Source organism: Laetiporus sulphureus (assembly GCF_001632365.1).
Source record: "Laetiporus sulphureus 93-53 unplaced genomic scaffold LAESUscaffold_18, whole genome shotgun sequence".
Lineage (NCBI taxonomy): Eukaryota > Fungi > Basidiomycota > Agaricomycetes > Polyporales > Laetiporaceae > Laetiporus > Laetiporus sulphureus.
The window spans coordinates 439,033-461,643 of record NW_024468527.1 but is presented as its reverse complement, the minus strand read 5'-3'; the positions used below and the strand labels follow the sequence as shown (position 1 = coordinate 461,643).

The 22,611-nt window shown below is 53.2% G+C and overlaps 7 protein-coding genes across 7 annotated transcripts; 4 read left to right on the top strand and 3 right to left on the bottom strand.

The window, feature by feature from the left end:
* Positions 1–370: 370 nt before the first annotated feature.
* LAESUDRAFT_143088 (uncharacterized protein) lies at positions 371–1,074 on the bottom strand. Its single transcript, XM_040901329.1, has 2 exons — positions 475–1,074; positions 371–425 (listed from the first exon to the last, which is right to left on the bottom strand). Exon 1 carries the CDS (start codon positions 1,000–1,002, stop codon positions 631–633), a length of 372 nt encoding a protein of 123 aa, XP_040764659.1. The 5' UTR covers positions 1,003–1,074; the 3' UTR covers positions 371–425; positions 475–630.
* A 924-nt stretch (positions 1,075–1,998) lies between these two features.
* LAESUDRAFT_652533 (carotenoid oxygenase) lies at positions 1,999–3,738 on the bottom strand (the record flags this gene model as incomplete). Its single annotated transcript, XM_040904369.1, has 3 exons — positions 1,999–2,649; positions 2,710–2,836; positions 2,900–3,738. 3 exons carry the CDS (start codon positions 3,736–3,738, stop codon positions 1,999–2,001), a joined length of 1,617 nt encoding a protein of 538 aa, XP_040764658.1.
* Positions 3,739–4,085: 347 nt separating this feature from the next.
* Positions 4,086–6,716, top strand: LAESUDRAFT_699873 (MFS general substrate transporter). Its single transcript, XM_040906395.1, has 7 exons — positions 4,086–4,399; positions 4,451–4,540; positions 4,597–4,676; positions 4,733–4,861; positions 4,912–5,014; positions 5,077–5,246; positions 5,314–6,716. Exons 1-7 carry the CDS (start codon positions 4,231–4,233, stop codon positions 6,379–6,381), a joined length of 1,809 nt encoding a protein of 602 aa, XP_040764657.1. The 5' UTR covers positions 4,086–4,230; the 3' UTR covers positions 6,382–6,716.
* A 3,766-nt stretch (positions 6,717–10,482) lies between these two features.
* Positions 10,483–13,352, top strand: LAESUDRAFT_725663 (amino acid permease). The gene is made up of 16 exons (XM_040908860.1): positions 10,483–10,771; positions 10,831–10,838; positions 10,897–11,009; positions 11,061–11,156; positions 11,219–11,231; positions 11,289–11,429; positions 11,490–11,520; positions 11,588–11,807; positions 11,870–12,085; positions 12,140–12,215; positions 12,273–12,431; positions 12,492–12,497; positions 12,558–12,721; positions 12,794–12,975; positions 13,038–13,089; positions 13,189–13,352. Exons 1-16 carry the CDS (start codon positions 10,623–10,625, stop codon positions 13,192–13,194), a joined length of 1,632 nt encoding a protein of 543 aa, XP_040764656.1. The 5' UTR covers positions 10,483–10,622; the 3' UTR covers positions 13,195–13,352.
* Positions 13,353–15,073: 1,721 nt separating this feature from the next.
* On the top strand, positions 15,074–19,613 carry LAESUDRAFT_652786 (uncharacterized protein; the record flags this gene model as incomplete). Its single annotated transcript, XM_040904380.1, has 8 exons — positions 15,074–15,791; positions 15,848–18,047; positions 18,098–18,442; positions 18,496–18,805; positions 18,858–19,054; positions 19,111–19,391; positions 19,444–19,521; positions 19,579–19,613. 8 exons carry the CDS (start codon positions 15,074–15,076, stop codon positions 19,611–19,613), a joined length of 4,164 nt encoding a protein of 1,387 aa, XP_040764655.1.
* A 529-nt stretch (positions 19,614–20,142) lies between these two features.
* Positions 20,143–21,323, top strand: LAESUDRAFT_652502 (mitochondrial carrier; the record flags this gene model as incomplete). The annotated part of the gene is made up of 4 exons (XM_040904367.1): positions 20,143–20,206; positions 20,264–20,546; positions 20,614–21,235; positions 21,288–21,323. The coding sequence occupies 4 exons, from the start codon at positions 20,143–20,145 to the stop codon at positions 21,321–21,323; spliced, it is 1,005 nt and encodes a 334-aa protein (XP_040764654.1).
* Positions 21,324–21,476: 153 nt separating this feature from the next.
* Positions 21,477–22,559, bottom strand: LAESUDRAFT_736760 (syntaxin; the record flags this gene model as incomplete). The annotated part of the gene is made up of 1 exon (XM_040910720.1): positions 21,477–22,559. The coding sequence occupies one exon, from the start codon at positions 22,557–22,559 to the stop codon at positions 21,477–21,479; it is 1,083 nt and encodes a 360-aa protein (XP_040764653.1).
* Positions 22,560–22,611: the final 52 nt, after the last annotated feature.

The window sequence follows — 22,611 nt, the reverse complement described above, 5'->3', positions numbered from 1 at the left end:
CAAACACGGTTTGGTGAAACGTACTTAACCGTACAATGTGGTTGCAGAACGGACTTCTTTCACTCGCCAATTCTATGCGTCACAGCACTCCGCGGTTCCGGGCACTTCACAACCCGATACATCACGTCACTCGAAAACCATCGACGTTGCCTATTGCAGAGCATCACGGATCTACTTGCAACCGACGGCTGTGATTGTCCGTGTTCGCCAAGTGCACGGGCGTTTCGATTTGATGTCCCTGAAATTACTCCATGAATTGTCACAATGCATGTAGGTCAAACACAGTACCTACAAGCGATGTCCGTTGCGCATGTTCTGGTGCAGCAACCAGCGTGTTTGAAACAAATTTAGAGCACCAGGAGCTCCGTACGCGATGCCTGCACACCAGGGAACCACAGTCGTCAGACGTTTCTTCAGAAAGCAACCTGAAGTAATTACTATCAATATGTTTTAGCCGGTCCTCCGCTAACTTACTTGGGTCGGATTAGAGGTCACTGCATCAGCTCCTGTCGCGGACATGAAACAAACAATCTTGCGCGAAATTGCCTTGATGCCAGGTGACAAACGATGGAGTGCCAAGGTGAGACAATGCATATGTATTCTGAGGTACGATCATGTCAGAGTAGCGTCTCATAATTGTAATACGTTGCGGAAGATACTGATGGGCTTGAGGCGGCAGCAGAAAACTAGACCGCACGCCCTGTCCAACTGCCATATCATTAGCACACTAGATCCGAGCCCCAAAAATCCACTTCCGACACGCCGATGCTCGCACTGCGGTACACATGCCTGCGTTAAGACGGATGTCCGCTTGCGCCGAACGGGATTAGTGCTGCATGAACAATGTAGGTTAAGATGGCCGAACATGATCTTAGCCAATAACGGTACACGAGCGAAGCTGCGCCCGGTGACGCGGAGGAGCCAATTTCGCGTAAACCGTGAAAGCCGCATTTCACCATGAACGTGCCACATCAGACCAATTGCATGAGGCGGCCGCTGCATCGCTGGAAGATAACATTGAGACTAGGCACCGTAACATCAGAGAGGAATAGCCGAGGCCGGCTGTGGCGGCAGTAAGTACTGGTAGGGTCCTTGACGGGCCGCAGCAACGTTGGCGCTGGACGTCAAGCGTTTCTAGGGCCATCAATTGATGTGTTAGTCACGTGCCTTGCGGCCACCGTCTACCGTTAAGAATTTGAATTAGTTCTGCTCAACCCGAATATGCCTTGCAGAACGTCCGAAGAGACACAGGATAGCAGACGAGCTGCTCTTTGCATAATAGCTTGAACTTGTGAAGAGACTTTGGGGCCTTCATCGGTAAAAAAAACACCGCCCCGAGGAAATGTTTCAAAGCCGCGGCGCCCATTTAGTCCGGATCCTAACCTCCCAAATGGGGAATCAAGCATGCTAACATCGAGGCAATCATTGCACGTAGGCACGAGATGCCGCATATATAGGCCAGCCGGCGGGTACACCATCCCGCAGCTGCATGTCAATGTCGTTGATCGCAGCCTTACCGCCCTGAAACACTGATATGCGAGTAGCAGAATGACATGTGCAGTGCAGGCTAGCCTCGCAAGAGGTACTAGCGCGGCTATTGCAAACCTGGATGGTACGGATTTTAGCAGGCTCCAGACTGGACGATCATCTGAAGTCCGTAGCAGCCTTCAATGCCTCTGTTGACGTCGATGTGATGTGATGAGATAGCTTCTATAGCAGATGAGGATTTCCGTTCCGCTAAACTCCATATAGACATCGGAGCGCCGAACGTCAGGAGTGATAGCCCGCAAGTTGACACTGGCGGGAAGTTTCAGCATGACCATGATCCGATACGACGGCAACATAGAGCAGCGGCGAGGGCTCGAAACAATGTAGAGATCGCTAGAACGTAGATGTATGCTTGATACAATGCAACGCAGGTGTAGGCGACGATTCCTGTGTGAGCCGACAGCGCATGTCCAGCACGGACAGAAGGAACCGTGAATACTTTCGCAGCTATCATAACTTTTGCGCCGCAAACACTCCATGAAAACCGATAGGGAACACGGTCTTCATCTCAGCCCTAGCAAGCTCCGTCATCTCCTTCGCATCCAGAACGACCATGCTGCTCCTCATGGCATCCTCGTCGAGCACGACGCTCAGAAGCACACCGTCGTCTTCACTCGTCCCGCCCGGACGCGGGACGAAAATCGGCTCAGAGGGCGTGTGTGCGGGTTTGCGCCACACCTTGGTCCCGCTGCCCGGAGTGCCGTCCGAAGACGAGGCCATGTCAAGCTTGATGATGCCATCCGCAAAGGTGTGATGCAGCTTCGGGTCGAGCTTGTTGATGCCATATGCGAAGCGGTACGGCTTGTGGTACACGGAAGGCGCAACGACGGGCAGCTCGATGCTCTGCGGCTGCGGGAGTGTTAAGTCCACGATGGCGTCCTGTACCTGGAGAGCGGCAGAGGAACGCGCAGGGGAGGGAAGGCGGAAACGACGGGCCCGGCCCATCAGCATGTGGTTCTCCATGTTGAGATTCCGCAGCTTGTCGAGATAAAGCAGGTTGATGACATTGTTATCGGAGTAGACAGACATGTCAATGACAATATCGCCGGTGTCAGGATCATCGAAGGCGTTCAGGTGATGGAAGCAGAAGAATGGAGGCGTCTGGAGATCGGTGAACGGTCAGGAGGCGTCGTAATGCACCAGCGCCCGGACAATGCATACCTTGTATTTGCCGACAAGTCCGCCATTGTTGCGATCAACAACGTAGAATAGAGTGTCTGCCTTCGGGTTCCAGTTGTAGTCTATGGACTCTGCAACGTTCTTGTTCAATACAAGCGACATCCCATATCTAATAAGAAATTCGAACATCTCCATCAAACACGAAAAGTCAACGAAGAAGATGTCAACGCACTGCGTGATGTGAGCTTGCCAGACGCAAAGTATGACGAATCGCTCGGTCATTGCGAATGAGTGGATGTACGACGGAGGCGCGTCTTTGACCTCCGCCAGAATGTCCACTTTACCGTCCTTCCCACTGATCCTGAATATCTTGTAGGTCGGGAAACGGCCACCAATCTTGCAGGAATAATTGTAGAAGTCTCCCGTTTCGTGGTCGCGGCATGAGTGCGCAGCGGATAGGGGGCCGTCAAGTCTGGGGTCCAAGTCCTTGTATGTTGCACCGACAAGGGGCTCGAGCGTAATAGGGTCAAGCAGCTGGAGGATGTCGGCGTCTGTCTTCGCTACAAGGTACCGAGGTCCGGAGGACGGGGACGGAAGGTTCAGATGATCTACCTTCCATCCAGGCATGTCTGGAGTAAGAGTCACCGAAACGCTCTGTCCAGAAGGCGTTTGCATTGCGGGTACATTCATATCGCGCAGAGTCCGAAACACGGTGAAGAACTTGCGGAAGATACCCTGACAAGGGTCTCCCTTCTGTCCGAAGGAGAAGCCGGGATAACTGCCAGCGTCGGCGATGCGTTTCTCGAAATCTTCCGCACCTTTGTGCGAGCGGTACGAGACGCGCTGTCCACCGGGATATATCTCGAAACGATGGTGCATGGCAAGCCCGTCGAACCAGTGCTGGATATCGACCGTCTTAGACGGGTCTGCGGTGGTCGGAATGCGGGTGGTGCCCGGACCAGTGCGGTACAGGACTCCGCTGAGCCATGGTGGCATTGATCCATGTATGTCGAGGTCGATTGGTGTGCGCTGTTCAGGGGCGTTCTCGAAGCCTGCTGCACACGAGGCCATGGCGCGATGCGATTTGTATGGATGGGCGGCGGCGGGAGGGCAGCGACGCGAAGGAAGGCGAGCTAGCATGGACACAGAAGGTTGGAGGCAAACGTTGTGGATAGGAGGGCGGCATTTGGATGGTCTGTGCGCCGGCAGGGGCGCGAGGGAATAGAACCCGGCATAGGAGCATGTCAAGGTTGAGCTAGCCCTCCATCAATGATGTTGCATCAATTGCAAGCGGCTAGCAGGCCGAGATGCGATCGGGCGTGTACCGCTCCTCTGGATCGGGTGATTTTACGTAAGCATTCGACCTGATGAGCCGCCGCCTCGATGATGTGTCCCATCATGCCGTCCATCAAAACAATGCAGCCACTATCCGCACCCCTTCTTCGTCTCCTCATGTTTCATTGTCTGGGCAGCTGCGCCGACAACCGCGCGACCCGGCCTTGTACCTGAGCGAACGTGTGGTGCTCCATCTGCTTCTCAAAGCGCCAGCAGCCCCACTTCACCATGGAGAAGAACAAGGCCTCAGACGAGGCGTCTTCGCGTAACCAGTCCCCCGCATTGCCAGCAGACGCGTACAACGAAGAGGCATACCACATCAATGGACACAAACGAATTGTGGTGCTTATCGCCCTCGGGCTGGTCCTCTTCATCTCAGCGTTGGACTCGACTATAGGTACGCCTGTCCATGTTCGCAGCATATAATCTCTTCTCACGCGTTATGCAGTGTCGGTCGCGTTGTCCGTCATCGGTTCCGACTTCAACGACTATTCACGATCTAGCTGGATTGTTACCGCGTACCTCATTACTTACACAGGTATTCGTGCCGCTCTACGCTCTATCACGACTTCTGATGTTCACTCTCTCCCCAAGCATTCCTTCCTATTGTATCGAAATTCACCGACATTCTGGGACGTAGGCCCGTTCTTGTGTTTTCAACGATCTTCTTCATGGTGCGATATCGTCTGCAATGGACCTGCTCTTGTTATAATTCTGATGGCGACGACAGATCTGGTCTGGAGCATGCGGTGGCGCAAAGACCATGAATCAGCTCATTGTCTTCCGCGCAATGCAAGGCATCGGAGGTTCCGCTATCTACTCTGCTGTCATCGTTACCTTAAGTACCTTTGTCTCCAAGGTATGTTCCACGACGACTCCCGCTTCACAGGCCGCTAATCAGCGCTTTAGCAAGAGGTAGCCAAGTACACTCCGATGATCGGCGTTGTGTACGCTTTGAGTAGCGTAGCTGGCCCTCTGGTAGGAGGAGCTATTGTGTCGCACACTCACTGGGGTGAGCTGATGCTTCGCCCAACTTTGATTTACGTCGAATTGATCTGATCGGGATCGATGTAGGCTGGATCTTCTTCGTGAATCTACCCATTGGGTTCGTTGGGACAATCCTCCTGCTGTATGGACTGTCGGATCCCTATCGCGATCAGCTAAATTGGCGTTCGGTCTCTCGACGTGTTGATTGGATTGGAAGTTTCTTGCTCCTTGCAAGTAGTGTCCTCCTGTGCTTCGGTGTAAGCATCCACATTTTCGAGTTTGATATCAATATTCTCAAAGGCGGGTTACTGATTGCACAATCAGCTGCAAGTAGGTGGAACGAAGGGCTATCCTTGGGTATCTGCGAAGGTCCTCGCTCCACTCATCATCTCGGGCTGTATAGTCCCCGGGTTTATCTACTTCGAGACCCGCCATCCAGAGCCTCTTGTCCCATTGCGGCTATTCCGTATTCGCAACTTTGCATTCATCATTCTCTTCACGCTGTGCCTCGGTGCTGGCTTTTTCACTGTGATAATCTACCTCCCGCAACGGATGGAAATTGTCAACCTTCTCTCTGCCATCACTTCTGGCGTACGCATGCTCCCTCAGCTTATGCTGGTTGGCGTCGTCTCCTTCATATCTGGTGCAATAGTCATGATCACCCGCCGCTACCTTGTCCTGATGTGGTTCTCATCCTGCGTCGGTGCCATCGGGTGTGGTCTCCTTACCACCCTGACCGCGCAGACCCGCTTCTCGCAGCAATACGGCTTCGAGGCGCTCATCGGCTTCTCAGTTGGCATCACTATCCCCGTATCCACAATGATCGTGCAGTTCTCCACGGACCGTCCGGATCTGGCCTCCGCGACAGGCTTTCAGTCGTTCGCGCGCCAACTCGGCTCAGTCGTCGCCATCTCCATCTCCACCGCGGTTCTCAACAGCCGCGTGGAGGCGAAACTGAACATGCTCGAGGGTACGGATAGCCCGTTGGCTAGTGCGGCGCTCCGGGAGGCTATCCTGGAGGACCCGACGGGTGTGATGAGCGAGTTGAGCGCGTCGGCACGCGAATATGTGCAGGCGGCATATAGCGACGGGTTCTCGAAGGTGTTTCTTGCGGGAGCAGTGTGGCTGGCGGTGAGTGCGCTGGCGACGTTTGCGCTGGAGCATAAGCTTCCTCCGGAGCTTGAACGGAAGAAGCCGGTCGTGGGAGTAGCAGAGAGCAAGGGTCCTGAAGGCGAGACGGTAGTTGATGTTGACGTGCCATCTCAAGAGAAGTCTGCAGACGTCAAAGGGCAGCAAGAGGCTACTCAGCCGATGACGGTCGAGTCTAAGATAGATCCCATGCAAGGCGGATCGGGCTCCGTCGATCAAGGAGCTGCAGATGGTAGAGTCTGAGTCGATTCAAGTTTGTATATCGCACTTAAGGTGACATCTCTTTTGGGAGGTGACGTCTACTATGGATGTATCTTCTTGCAATGGTCAACATCTTTAGGAGCTCGACCTTTTGTGACGATGAAGTAGATATCTATGCCGCTGTCTTCGTGAGTAGTTTACCCATTCTGCTTTCGCCGCTGTGAATCCTGTTTCGCCTCCGATCTGTTCAACGATGGACTTCTTGTTAACGTAGCGCTCTTCAACGTAATGTTGATACACTCCTTTGTTTACGCGATTGACGCATGACTTGACGGACCCCACGGCTCAATAGAAACTCTGATACGATAATTTCGTGCGCCCCATGTTCGTGAAAGATAGTGTGATGCATTTGCGATCAGGAGTTTCTTCCTCTGCTGTCAGTGCTAGCGCATGATAGCTATCTGTTTCCGCCACTAGCCCCGTGACTGCTCAGTGCACACCGTGGTCCATCTTGGGAAGGGGTACCCTCTAGGTAGTCGCTGGACTGTATGTAAAGCCTCAAATTTGAGGTGATGTCTGATATATGGTGCCCCTTCCTTACGCGCACTGCGTGTGCTACATAAAGTGGAATGATCTCGATCAAAACGCGCTTGTGGCGCGAGGGGCGACGCGTTGCTCATCACGCACGTGACCGTGCACGAATGTCGACGATTGGTCAATCAGACAGCGGGAGTATACACTTCTGAAGGCTCCGGCACCGCATATAGCTGCACCATCGACCTATCATTTGCAGCCAATTCTGTCTCAGGTACATAGATGCAGCATGATGCACCGCAATCGTGTCGACTCTCATGCTACGCACAAGGCTCAGTGCCAGGCTCGGTGACTTCAAATTTGGCAGGTAAGAAATTGTTACCTTCGCTCAAAGCGGAGAGCGGCAATGCATGCCACTAAAGCTGACAAATTATAGTGACATGAACATCGCGCAAGTTGAGTGCAACCCCGCTCTACCACACGTTGTCTCTCACTTAAGCTCAACAGATCGGCGATTAGTAGGTAGGCGACAATTCGCGTAGTGCATATCGGACAGCACCCGCAGGCCCAGAGAATTTCGGTGTTATACAATTAATTCTGACATGTTTGATTAGTCGTGGCGTGGCTGTTCCGGCATCAGGGGCTAATTGCTTGAGATAAAGTCAACATGACCGCCGGAAACCTGCCACTGATCGATCGACCATGGACTGTGCGAGTCAACGTATATTTCGAGCTTTCGTATCTAATTTGGTTTATGCTGCATTGGATAGTGGAGATGCTGAGCGGCGATATTATGTTGCAGCGGTGCGTTATGCGTGTTCAGCGCTTCTATGTGAAGTATTAACATTTGAGTATTCCCAGCCCGCGATACACGCTGCACACCATGAACGCTGCCAGCGAGAGCAGAACGGCACATCTAAGAGATCACATCTGGTAGCGCAATAGTGCGCCGCTGCATATTGTCCTTCTCGAGATGTGGATTGAAGTATCGTACGGCTCGAATTTCGTCGATACGCGTAAGACTGCTTTCATTGCTGATCCTCTGAAACGTTTGACAGCCTTGCTTACTCGTGAAGTTGGTCCGAGGCAGAAAACGCGGGTGAGAAATCATCACCACCGGAAGATGACATATGACTAGCGACAGACGGTGATCCGAACGAATTCATCGCCCTTCCGGTGACTGGAGAGGGTTGCGGTTGTATTTTATACAAAAAGTGCTTCATGAGAGGGTTTAGTATCAACGCACCAGGTGAGTGTCTGAACGGCTCCAAACGGAGGTCGTCTGCTTCCCAATTGCCAGCTCGACACTAACTTCTGGTCGACGTAGTCATCGCTCGTGAGGGGCGAACGAGCGTTCTGTTTTTCAAGAGACGTCGACTTATGACGCATCAATTCGGTCGACGTACCATCCGAGCGGGCTCCCGTGTCAAGGAAGGTTAAGAACCTTGACTCAAGGATCTTCGATTAATATTTTCGGTCCTCAAACAGAATGTCCATCGGAGTAAATGGTCGACGTGCGTGGACCGTTCGTGGTGCCGAACGGATTGCGAGAATCAAATAAGCATTCGAAGAGTAGGGAATCCATGCGGAAACCCGAGAGAAAATGCATACATTTGAAGTCTCGCGTATCCACTACGACGCCCTGGCCGAGGCAGTTCTGGGATGACAGGTGCCACAGAGTCACCTGGAAGAGCACGTCTAGGTGACGGCACGATTGCTCCACCTGCCAGTGACGAGGTCCGGAAGACATGGATGCAGAACCGAGTCTCTCGGCCGATCTCAATGTGAGCAGACTCTTCGGGAACGCGCCTGGCGTTTCTTCGGTGCTCCATATCAATATTCAGTTCTTATCTCTGCTGGGCTCCGAAGGGCTTGGAGGACATCGTATGGACGTGAAACGCTTCGGGGATAGCCGTCGGCGTCCTCGTACTCCTCTTGCGTCAGCCTGTTACCAGAGGGTACCTGATAAGTTATCGGTGCCTGCATCGATGACGTGGCTTTCCGTTTCGTGACTTTTTTTCCTGGCTGAATGCTTGTATGGACAAAATCATCTTGAAGAGCGGCGTCACCAGTACCGCATCGAGCGCTGTTGAGTGCGCACATGTTGACATCAAAAGGCCGCGCCGTCTGGTCTCATTCATATCTATGCAATAGCAGTGAAGACAAAACACCATCAGCTCTTTAAGTTGAGAAATTCTATTGGCGTAAGCGGGAGAGACTGACCGTCGATAGAATCTTGGCAGAAGGGCAGGAGGGCGGCAAAATGGACGACCAGATATCCGAGTCGCAGTACTTGACGCGAAGGGAGATAACGCTAATGGATGTTCTCAGACAAGGGCCACTACTGCAGGTCCGTTTCGGAGAACACCAGCGCTGTCAAGCGTGTAAGCTCGCCTGACTGACTGCTTAGACTTCAGACGAGCTCAAACCCAATAAGACAATCCCAAGCGGCGTGCTGTGTCGAAGAAATTGTCCACCGCCTCAGACTTCTAGTCATTCCGAATACCTCGGACTCCGTCAATAAGAGATGCGGACCTTCTAGCACCAATGCTTGTTCCGTTCCACGGATCATGCGATGAATGCAGTACTCGAAAGTGTCAGAGCCAGCGTCCATATCATTGTCGACTGCCACCAAAGCGTTATCTCGGCAAACATCCCAGCGCTTACACAGGCGCCCGATATGCTTTGCGCGCCTCAGGGACTCCATCGAGAGGTTCGCTTGGAATTGCCTCGAGCATGGACAACGATAGCTCGACGAGGTCTGGATGCGAGGGGCGCGTTGACGCAGAGTGGGGCGAGGTAAGCTCTGCGCCTGCTTTGACGGATGGCGGAATGGGGGAGAATATGGCAGAAAACGCTGGAGATGGACAAGGCTAGAATCCGGCTCTGATTACGCCCAGTACAGCTGACATGGCCTTGGGGTGGCAGTATTTGGTAGCACTATATATGTGGCTGTAAGTAGCTGTCACACGAGACATGGCTGCATCTCATGTGGTAGCGATCGTACCCCGCGGAGAGATTTTTTTGCATTCGAAATTTCCAATGCGAAAATGCGATAGCCTTATCTCGCTTAGGCGGCGGTGTTGGCTGACGGGTCTGGACAGTTGGTAGTCACGATGCTGGCCCACGGTCTGCCGCACACGCGATTCTCTGCAGAGATTTGTGGACGCGAAACTGAGTGATGTGCAGGGGGTTCCCAGTGCAGAGAGATGTTTGTCGGTGGTAGTGGTGGACTGGATGTGGAGAATGCGGGGTAGGGAGCGGATAAACGCGGAGTTGGCTTGGTAGTAGTAACAGCAGGCGATCATCGATCAAATAGAGCGGTAATGATAAGTCGCGTGCGCAGCCTCCATCCTTTGTTGCATCGCCTCGGCTGTGCTTTTCCACGACGTCGCCTTGATTACCACACCCCGGCGGGCCTCCAGGAGGTCCCAAGTCGTGTGCGAGGTGCATCTCGTCGCGCAAAGCTGCCAAGGCAGGCGCACGGCCGCCAACCGAGAACACCGCCCAATTTCCAAATATGCAAAGACGGGCCCTGTGTGAGATATCGCCACAGGCGGGCACCGCCATCAGCCGGTTGAGCGGTCTCCCCGGACGCGCTCTGTCCCGCATAGATAAACGCGCCAGGGGGGCATCTCAAAAACTGTCCACCCGGTCTCCGGTCTGGCGCAAAGCTTGCCCCCCATAAAGCGGCCATCCCAGCACACACTCTCTCTGTGCCTAACGATCTCTTCTTTTGAACGACCATCATGCCTTTCGATCCACGCGACAAGGCTACTAGCGAGAAGGATGCAGTCTCCGTCAAGGAATACGACTCCGAATCTCAGCTGGATTCAAATGCCCCACAACAGACCAAGCTGAAGCGTTCGCTCAAAAACCGTCACATCGCCATGATCAGGTCAGTCGCAACGTATCCGACCAGCGGCGCAGAATCTGATAGTTACTCTTCCTTCACAGTATCGGCGGTACGTCGAGGTCGCATGCCATCACTTGCGCCTCCTTGACTGATCGAGTCGTGATTAGGTGTGATTGGTACTGGTCTGTTCCTGGGAACCGCAAATTCGCTAGCTGCAGGTGGTCCGATTGGTCTGCTTCTTGGATATGTGACCGTCGGGACAATTTGCTATAGTGTCATGGTACGTCTGTCTGACTGCTACAAAGTGCTGTGGTGAACGTGTTAGCGTTAGATTTCTCTCGGTGAGATGATTGCCTATCTTCCGATCCCTGGTGGCCACATCAAATTGGCCGAACGGTTCGTCGATCCCGCGTTCTCTTTCACTATGGTAGGACTCTATGTTTCGGGCGTTTCGGACCTTTGCGCTAATCAGCTGTTCTCGAATGATAGGGTTGGAACTACTGTATGTGGCGTCAATCAGCTCCGCGTAAGATCGTTATCTCAGGTAGAATATAACCAGGGTATAACTGGACGATCATCCTCCCGGCCGAACTAAGCGCCGCGGCGGTGTTGATTGACTATTGGAACGCATCCATTAGTAGCGCGGCATGGATCTCGGTGTTCTTAGTTGTGGTCGTCACTATCAATATGTTTGGTGCCGGTATGTCCGGTGTTTTCTCAAGCGCTGGTCTATCCTCTTACGCCAAAAATCTGCCCATAGGTGTTTACGGCGAGGCCGAATTTATCTTCGCGTGTGTCCGCTATCTGCGTTGGATAAAATTTACATCGAGCCGGGACTAATTGCTCCTCCTCCGACAGTTCCATCAAGGTCATCACGATTACAGGACTCATCATCCTCGGTATCGTGCTCGACTTGGGAGGTGGGCCAAACCACGATCGTATCGGCTTCCGGTACTGGAAGAATCCTGGTCCCTTCGTGCAGTACAATGGCATTGCAGGGAACAAGGGTCGCTTCCTCGGCTGGTGGGCGGTCATGACCCAAGCCGCCTTCTCTTTCATCGGAACCGAGATTGTCGCCGTAAGTCTCTCCTTTACGTTGGATTATCGCCTCAACGATGGTATAACTGAAAGCCGATATAGATTGCCGCAGGCGAAGCCAAGAACCCAAGACGCAACCTGCCAAAGGCAATTCGCCGTGTCTACGTCCGAATCCTGCTGTTCTACATCGGCGGCGTCATCATCATCGGTCTCCTCGTGCCTTCGAACAATGAATATCTTTCACTGTCTTCGTCGACTGCCGCCAAGTCGCCGTTCGTCATTGCGATCAAGACAGCGGGCATCAAGGGTTTGCCATCAGTGAGCCTTGTCCTAGATTGTCGCAGCCTGTCGTTGCTGACAGTAGCTGGCCAGGTCATCAACGCGGCACTTTTGACTTCAGCGTGCTCTGCTGCTTCATCTGATCTGTACACAAGCTCCCGTGCTCTCTGTACGTTCTACTTATCCTGATGTTGTTATTTGCTCACCTCTCTCGGTTGTTGTTCAGATGGCCTCGCTATGGTTGGAAATGCACCAAAGGTTTTCGCAAGGACAGCTGGCAATGGCTTGCCTTACGTCTCGCTCATAACCTGCGCGCTGTTCTCTTGCCTTGCGTACATGGGTGTCAACAGCGGATCCGGAATGGTCTTCGACTGGTTCGCTAACAGTAAGTCGACCGTGTTTGCCGTGGTGTTGCATGCTTGCTGACATGCTGTCTGCTCCCTAGTGACGTGTGAGTGTTATCAGAATACGTGCTAATGAAAAAAGTCAGTTGACGGGAGCTAATTAACAGCGATCGCTGGATTGATGACATGGTTTGGTATCTGTGTCACTTACATCCGCTTCTACCGCGGGTTCAGGTTGCAGGGCTTCGACCGGGCCACTCTTCCTTATGCCTCTCGACTGCAACCATTCGCCGCCTGGTATGGTGCGGCAGCGTGCTTAATTATCTGCCTGGTAAGTACTCGTAGCATCCTGATTTTCCGCTTTCATGCAACATCATGCTGAATCCTTCCCCGCCTTCTGCAGTTTAGCGGATGGGCTGTCTTCCTGAAAGGCAATTGGGATACCGCGACGTTTGTCACGAACTACCTGCCACTTATTCTCTTCCCCATCCTCTACGTTGGCGCGCGCAGGTGGAAACGAGTGCCGCCAGTGAAGCCAGAGAACATGGACTTCATATCTGGTCTGAAGGAGATCGAGGCCGATACGTATGTTGCGGTACCCTTCTCACGATTGACACGGATGCTGACTACTATCGTTTTGCTGATAGATACGACGAGCCGCCTCCGAGGAACAAGCTCGAGGCATTCTGGCAGTGGCTGGTGAGTGCATCTTCCCGGAATCGGATCTATCCCTCCCCCTTTTCTTCCCCCATATCACTGTTGCCATGCAACATCGCTGACTTGTGCGCTCCCTGTCAGATGTAAAGAAAAGTTACGATCATCTTTCCGTGGTCGCCGAGTGGCGCCGAGACTCGGAGTGCTGAATAGTACGCAGGTTACTTTATTCCCATGCGCAATGTACAGATATCGGCTGGCCAAATGTATACAGTAAGTTAGTTACGTTGCTTTGCTGTCCCCGCTTATCGCTCGGCCTCGTTGCTGTACATTGTCGCTATAATGTGCGTGCTAAGGCAGGCACTTGTCACCGGTGAAACCGAATAGTCCTTGTACCGACGAAGCTAGGCTGTACAGTTTTGAGAGGTCATGGCGATTGCGCGATGCGTTGAAAGCCGGAGATGAGCCACTAATAAGGATATGGGCGCATTAACTGCTCCTACAAATTACGCGCAAGAAGCTTCATATCAGTCATCGGTGGGAGAGTATTGCCTTTGACGCTACTGACGTCGTCAGTGCCTGTCTGCCCGGGTTAGAAAAACTTCACATCCGCTCTGCTTCCACACTTCGCTGTATCATACTCGGAGCTGCCCAATACACTATGTGTGTTGGAACTTGGCAGAGACCCCTGCCTACCGGGGTTCCGCAGCAGGCGACGAGGCGATGCGAAGATAATTACCATGTACAGCCTCGAAGGACGTTGGGTGGGGCGAACAAGGGAACAAAACACACAAGAGCGCCTTGAACTTTTGCTTCCTTCGGTTTGCCTCGTGCTCCGGTTAATTGATGGCTTTCATCTCGGCCATCCATCGTGACAAACCGTTTTGGTTATAGTAGGACTACTACCACGCGTGAGCGGTGGAGCCTTGTTTATAGTCAATCAACTGGGGTTTTGCAATTCACGTCGTTAACTCCGCCTTCATAAGACCCCTATAAGACATTCGGCGGAGCTGTCTATTCAGTCGCATCATGGAGGCCAAGTAAGCTGTTCCCATGTCAAAGATCATCTTGGAGCATGGTCGCAGCCGTATATGAAGGAACATCAAGGATGTGATCGACCGTAACGGAGGGTCAAATCAGAGATGCAGAGAGCGCATGTCGATGCGACGCTAAAACGTAAACTCCCGACGCACTGGTTGAGTACGACGGCAATCCAGACCACACGTGAAACGACTCTACATTCGTCTCTAACATTTTCTCTGAGCGCCGCAACGGTAATCTAGCCGGCCTGGTCCTTTCTATTACAACGCTGTCTTGGGCATAACTGCCTCTCGCAGGCTAGGTCACCTATCAACGGTCAATCACGATTCCTGACAGCGTGCGCGGCAGCAAGGTTCATGTCGTCAGGCACTCAGAATGTCCGCCATATGGTCGCAGAGCACAGGAGCGATAGTCCGACGCTTGGCTTCTGGGGTACTAGTGGACGAGTGCAGAGCGACGAAGGGGTGACTGTTCCTGGTGAGTCCCGCTACACAGGCACTCCTGCCTCCTTCTAGCTTTCTCTGTCGTACTCGAGCGGGGAGGACGGCTTGCGCTGGCACACATTTGTAGCAGGCTGTTTATTTGTTGCCTTTGATGGTCTATACCGCTTGCAGTACCTGCTCCTAAGCCGATTCTCTGGCTGATCTTTGCACGTCCTGCTGTCCGCCTTTGCTCTCTCGTGCAGTCCCTTCCTTGCTTCTACCGCTCCCTGCGCTCTATCGTTTATGCTTAGGACTCACCGCTCGTTTCTCTGCTAGAACGGGACGACCTCGACGCACATCCGCTGCCCTCACCATATACCACATCTAGAAAGCCCAGAATGGCAGACAAGCCCCGCGTTCTCACTGCTTCTCACTCGCTTCCGACTCCTCATGACGACTGGTCGTCAGATCATGGCCACCATTCGCCTGGTGTGTCCCCTTCGAGCGCGTGTCTCGTCGATTCGCCATCATCTATCTCCCATTCGTCCCCTGCGATCCCTCCCAATATGCAAAATTTCCTCGAGCGCTCAGCATCCGAAGATGATTCCATCCTCTCCGATTCAGGCTATGCGCATTCTCCCGCTCGCTCGCCGTTAGCAACGTCAGGGCTCCCTGACCCTTCTATATATCCTGATCCATACCCCAATCGACCTCCCCGATGGCAGCATGGTTCAACGACTCCTGCGCTATCATCTGGGGATTCGTCAACGGCATCAACACGTTCTTCGGCGTATACCAACTCCGCGCGCTCGGGCGAATATGGGCACGTCCATGTGGTGTCGGGCGAGGGCGATCTTGGCGTTAGCACTGGCATCAACACAGATGATGTGGCCCAGCGGTTAGCCCGCGGCGCGGGCTCCTCATCCTCTCTGCAGGGCAGAACACCGTTCGATCAGAGCCGCTGGTCGGATCCGTACGCTAACAGCGTCCGATCTCGCTCCTCTTCGGTTGGCAACAGGAACGATTCCATTCATGAGGGTGCGTTTCGGGTGTTGCGTGCCACGCCAAGCTTCGATATGAGTTGGCAGGTATCTGTAGATGAGAGAGACGAGGCTGGGCTGGGGAGCGAAGATGATATGACCGATGAGGATGGTTGTCTGGACGATGACGATCAGGAGGATGAAGTGGACCAACCGACCAGCGCTGCACTTATCGCCGAGGAAGGGCGCGGCATCATCGTACGAGGAGATGATGTGCCGATTGTCAGACTCCAGGCTAAACCGGGTGCGTCTCCTTTCCCTGACGCAACCACTGCAGAAGCTTACCTGGTTCATGTGCAGGTACGACTCACTTACTTATTGGATCGTCCAGAACTGCAAACGCCATCCCGTCCTTTCTCTCTAGTACCCTGCCAATCATCAGCAATACCCTCCTTGCTCTCGATATATCTGCAAACTTTCTTGAGGCAATTCCACCAACGCTCGCGGGTTGTGTGAACCTGGAAGAGCTCAATATCGCATCTAATCCTCTCCGTGCACTCCCAGAATTCCTTTCTAGATTGACGTCTCTGCGCCTACTCATTGTGGATTCCACGGGGATCGGCACGCTGCCGGAGTCATTATGTACCCTCGACAAGCTTCACACTCTCAGCATGAGGAGGAACAAGCTCAACTTCTTACCTAGCTGGCTGTGCCTTCTGCCATCTCTAGAGACGCTTCTGGTCGACGGCAACCCGTTCCAAGGCCCTTGGAGGGCACTCATGGAGCCTTTGCTAGCCACGGTCCCTATGACGCCTCTTTATCCTCCGTCTACTCCAATGCTCCCTCTTCCATCCGCCAGTGCCGGTAGTACTAACACCGAGCCTGATGGCGACGATCTCTGTGGGAATGCTTGGCCTGACGGTGATGGGCAGTTGCCACCTGGTCCGGAAGAGGAGGACACGGTCACAACCGCATGTGCGCCTCAACTTGCACGTTCCGCCACGGCACCCGTCCCCGTACCACCTGGCGATGGTGCTTCTCACAGACTCTCGCGGACGCGCACGACGCCCAACAAAGCTCACTTCGAAAAGCATAGAGGAACGAGCCGCTCCGTCACTGCTTCCGACGGGCCTCCTCTGCCTACGACATCGAAGGTTACACAGGCCTCGACCTCATCTGGGGACAAGGAAGTCAGGAAGATGAAGAGCGCAGGAGAGTTGAGGAGGAAACATGCCAACACAGTACAAGGGTCATCAGTGTCAGCGACCCCGTCGCCGCTGAGGGCCGCTATGTCCGAATACGTGACCTCTGCCTCAAGCTCAGATCTGCTCAATGCTGCCTCGCCGCGTGGTAGTCAAGTATTGCCAAAGCGCTTTGCGAGTCTCGGTGTAGCATCTGCTTCTTCGTCGTCCCATCCGAACCGACCGCCACTGTCTCCGGACGGTAGCTTTTGGGATAGCACCCCCATCGACGAGGACGACATCCTGGGCGAGGAACAGGGCAATACCATGTCCAGGAGGTCAGCTCTGCCCCGAGATCATACGCATGCCCCTCAAACAGAACCAAACAGTCCCGCCCTTTCCCAACTTCCTTCTCTCCCGCCCAAGGAAGAACGGGAGAAAACTCGTCGATGGGGTTTCCTCAAGAAGATGTCGATGGGCAAGATGAGATCAGATTCAACAGCTAGGCTTCCTGCTCAAGGTCGACCGCATGCATCCTCATTTGCGAGGCCACCGTTGTCAAGATCTGCGAGCGTCACCCCCGGTGTTCCGCAGATTGACGTCCGAATTTCGACGACAGGAGCATTATTGAACCCTCCGCAATCGCTCACTACTACACCGCCAGATGGATCAGCTCCTACTGTCTTCAGACAACCTTCAATGGACTTCCATCCACCAAGGCTTCCACAGAAGCCTTCTATGGATGCTTTGAAAGTCCAAATCAGTAGTTCATCCTCGAACTTGCTCGCGCCTTCGCCTACGCCTCGCAGCAATAAACGTAGGAGTTTCCTACCCGTTGACATGTCTCCGATTCCCATACCTGCTGCATCGACTTTCGTTACTGGTGTGACGGCATCAAATGGTCCCGATGATGAGCTCGAGGAACCGAGGCACTATCCTCCAAGCCCGATACCGAAGGATACGACGGAGGAGCTGCATCGCCGCGAAATGGAGAGAGCGCGAGAAGCACGAATACGCGCATTGCGTTCCGTCATGGCATATCTCAGAGATATGCATGATCTCAGCTTGTCGCACACGGCTGCTGCTGGCCTAGAGCCCCCCAGCGCACCGCGATCGCGAAGACCGACTATGGTGGATGGTGGTCGGTTACCATCAGATAGTTCGCTCAGTTCCGTCAGCTCCATACCGCCGGTACCATCACGGCCGGAGTCAACGGCACAACTGCGTTCGCCCGAATCACGTATTGGCTCGCGCAGTGGTAGCACTACTCAAACTAATAGCGTCGCGACCACAGACAGTAGCGGTTCCGGCAGTGGTGAGGAGCGGAAGTATAAGAATGATAGAGCAAAGCGCGCTCGCATCATACGCGAAATTGTAGAGTATGTGCAAGATTTACCTCATCTTCGACTTAGTAATAACGCTCTTGCAGGACCGAACGGACGTACGTCAAGGGGTTACAGGAACTTGTTGACATCTACATCACTCCGGCGGCTGTTCCGGTGAACGTGCTGAGTGGCGTTGGACAGAAACAAGAAACGCTCGTCCCGGCTGCGGAGCGTAAGATCGTGTTTGGCGGGTTGGAATCCTTGTTCTCTTTCCATAAAGAAAGCTTTCTTCCAGCACTCGAACGCGCTACTGCTCCAGTACTGGTTCCTTCTGAGGACTTGTTCTTAACGGATGCTGACGGCTACCTGTCATTGGACGTCGCCATGAAAGTGGCTCAGACGTTCGTTTCGCACGCAGCTTTCATGAAGATGTACTCAACCTACATAAAGTGAGCAGTACAGTGCTTCTGTCTTGCAACCAATCTCTCATGTCGCACCGCAGTAATTTCGATAACTCAGTGCAGAGAATCAGGGCATGGACCTCGGATAATAAACAGGCCACAGCCGCTGGGCAGACATTGTCGCCTTCATCTAGCAGTGCTCAGCTCAGCATTGCAGGGATATCCGTGGGCACTGCAGGTGCTGGCGCGGACAGTGCATCAACTCTTGCCATTTCAACACTGACGTCGGGTCAAAGGAAACGGATCAAGGCATATCTCAAACGGTGTCGCATGAACCCGAGACATTCCCAGCTCAACCTAGAAGGATATCTTCTTCTCCCTGTGCAACGTATTCCACGGTATCGATTGCTGGTAAGTCTCAAGGTTGTAGTTGGCTGTACGTGCCTCGTTTACCTTCAAGCAGTTAGAGGAGCTCGTCAGAAGTAGTCCTCCCATGTATGATTACGTGGATGATCCTCTCGAACGGGCATTGGCCGAGATATCTTCTCTAGCCAACAGCATGAACGAAGGCAAGCGGGAATCTGAGTCACGGAGAAGGCTAGTACAATGGCAGTCGCGGATCCGGGGAAAGTTTCCCAGTCCACTGGTCCAACCCCATAGGTCGGTTGTTAGCTTTCTCGCTCGATATCACTTGTTGAACTCTCTCTCCTGCGTAGACGTCTGATCATGGACGGTCCGTTGCAGCTTAAGCGCGTGGTTCGCAAGGCCACAGTGTCCTTCCCAGTAATAAATGCTCAAGGCGACTCCTCGGAAGTGCAAATAGAATGCTTGTCGCCAGAGCTTACCCCGCGTTCACTGATTGGGATCCTGTGCAACGATCTATTGGTCTTGTGCAGAGACTCGTCAGACGGACAGGGTCCTAGTTCTTCTGTGGATCTTTGGGCTGTGCTGCGGATGCAGACTTTGCCACAACCAGCGAGCATCGTGCACGGCAATGGTGAGCTTGCTTTTACGTTGTTCGGTCCGCTTTACCTGACTATTGGATATAGCTCTACGCTTAGTGGATAATAAGGCCATATTATATTTTGAGGCGCCGTCGACGTCGGACGCCTTAACGTGGTTTAGAGGTAATGTTGACTTACCGATTGGTTGCCGCTGCGGTTGACAAAGTGTCTCGTGAACAGCTATCAACCAACATATCCCTGCATCAAAAGCATGACAATCTTCTGTACTTCTCTGCTGCTGCCGTTGAATTTTCCCTCTTGCACTAACCGTATTGTGCTATGGTCCGTTCATTATTGATTCCCATTTCTCATCACTGTGGTTCGTTCCTGCATCTTCACGCTCCTTCACTGTATTCCAGACATCCAGACCGGTGCTATGTCCGATACATTAGATACTTGCTGCCTGCGTGCATTGACCATTGCTCGTCTGGCATTATTACATTAGGGTCTTGGATGTATGAGAGGGTAATTGAATTGATATCTATGGTTGACATCCACGTATACCTGAACCTCGAAGGAAAGATGAGGTTTTGAATGTGTGGGAGGAGATTAGATAAGATGTAGGAGTCATTATCAGATAAGCGGAGGTGGAAAATGTGGCGATCGCGCCGAACTTTGTGCGTCACTACATATTCCGAATGCCCCTCCCGGCCGAACAGCCTAAGTTCGTTCTCTCTTTCCCCCCCTTCACTTAGCCCTCTCTCAAAATTGGTCGATTTTTATTGAACAACACCTCTTGTAAAAATGGAGCCATTCCATGCTAAACTGGTCGCGGCTGCGACTGGTTCTACGGTGACTGCCTTGACGAGTATGTGTCCGTAATTGTAATCTCTACCCATTCAGCCGTGCTAATAGCTCATCCCAGTGACACCATTTGATGTGGTGAAAACCCGACTGCAGACACAACCACCAGCGTCGCAATCTATGTTTCCGATGCCTCCTCCGAATACATGTTGTCAGCCATCCACATCAATACCATGTGTGCGTCGGATGTCCTCGCTCGCTCCTCCACTAGAAGGAGAGATAGTCTGCGTCTGGGACCATGGAATTATGCGAAGAGAAAGGGTGACCGGATTTCTTGATGCTATTCGGCATGTGATGCGTGCGGAGGGTATTCTTGGATTGTGGAAGGGTGCAGGGACCACATTGTAAGCACGTTCAAAGTTGCAGTTCTTCATTTGCGTCGTCTCATGGATCTTTCGCCTGCACGTTAAGAGTGATCGGAGTTCCCTCTTCAACATGCTATATGCTCACGTATGACCATCTCCTGAACGTCACATTACCTCCACTCCTCCCACCAACAATCGTCCCCCTGTGTGCCGGTATGCTTGCAAGGTCGTCAATATCATCTATCATGTCGCCACTAGAGCTTATCCGCACGAACTTGCAATCAACACCGCTCTCACCGGACAACCCGCATACTCTTCGCTCCGTTCTCACCTCAGTTCGTGGATTCACGCGCGCACATGGACCGTCCTATCTATGGCGAGGTCTTGCACCAACCCTCTGGCGTGATGTGCCATTCAGTGGACTGTACTGGGCTGGATACGAGATGTGGAAGAAAGCCTTCGCTCGGCAGGGCTTGAGCGGGCCGCAGGTGGCTTTCGTTAGTGGAGCGATCAGCGGGACAACAGCAGCTCTCTTGACATCGCCATTCGATGTCATGAAGACTCGGCGGCAGGCGGTGGCAATGCACGGGCATTCCACGAAAAGTGCGACTTTCCCGCTTATGTTACATATCATCCGGACGGAAGGCGTATTTGCGCTTTATGCTGGCATCATGCCTCGAATAGCCAAGATCGCCCCTGCATGCGGTATCATGATTGGGTGTTTCGAGGTATGTTTAAACTTGTCCGTCGTGTCATCTGCGATACTGACTTGCGTGACAGGGGATTGGCAAGTTTCTTGCGAAGGAAGAGTCATAGTCCTTGTATACTATTGATATGTTACTGTATATCCGCGACTCTTGTCGCACCCACTATCATGTTGTATATACCGCAAAACCCTGGTGTCGATAGAGTACATGAACTTCTAGAGATAGATACAAGGCTTTCAGTATACCATAGTCCTCAAAGGTATCATCCCAGTCTGTTCAGCTGCTTCTTCGCATTACTGAGTTTCCCGCCTACCCTGTCAATGTTGTTCGTAAGATCATCGAGGTCCTCGATCTGCCTCGCAACCTCGTCGCTAATAGCCAGGCCAAGGTGCCTTTGGCGTTGCAGAATCGTTGTCAGCTGCGCGAGCTGTTGGTCCTGCTCAGCCATCTGCGTCTCCTGCAATTGTACCAGCCCATGGTCATCGAGAGGTCGTGTACGGTCCGTCTCCCTTGGCGGTGCAGCCGTCCCGAAGACTCGTGTGGCTGGCTTGCTGAACCCTGTTAAGGACGAGGTCCCCACCAGTGCAGCTCGGTCTGACGGGGCAGCAGGATTCCGCTCTGCAGAGGAGCCTAGTCCGCGGGCGGTCATTCGTGCGACGGTGACCATCTTGGCCAGCTTCTCGCAGTCGTCTCGTAGGCGAGCAACCATGTCATTCCGCCGTTGCAGCTCGCCCTCGCTCATCCCACTCATGCCCAAGGTCCGCAGCCCATCCTCCAAAACTCCGATCCTCGTGAGAATGCCTGCGAGCTTCTTCTTGGCCTGTACGTTCGATTGATGTGATGCAGATATGTCACCACGGTCCGAGAGGGCATCGCGCTTGTTAATGTCTGCACGCACGTCTCGTATTCGTGCCTGAAGTTCCTGATGCTCGTCCAGCCAAGAGGCAGAGGTGAACTGAGAAGGCGCGCCATTGTCAATGCCATTATGCTTCCCAACCGGGATGCCGAGGAAGTCACGGAAAGCGAAGCTCTCGCGCCATCGGTCGTCTCTCGCGCTGAGGATCGCACGAAGGTAGAGCTCAAGCCCCTCACGACGCTCCTCGAGTAAATGTGGGTCGCGGAGACCCTTGAATATAGAGAAGGCACGCTTCGGCGGGAGCTCAGCAGGCGGGGGTGCACCGATTGACTTTGCGAGCTCGATATGAAGGTCGACGAATTCGGAGTATCGCCGCCACATCTGCCATGAACGGACGGAAGCCTGTATTTCAATACGGTAGACGACGTGGGGCTTGGGCTGGCTGCGTTCGTCGTAGCCGCGGATGTGGATGGCCTGGAGGGCGGACATTGCTGGACGTGTCGGCGAGCGTGGTAAGCATACACTGGCAGCGCGAGGCTGA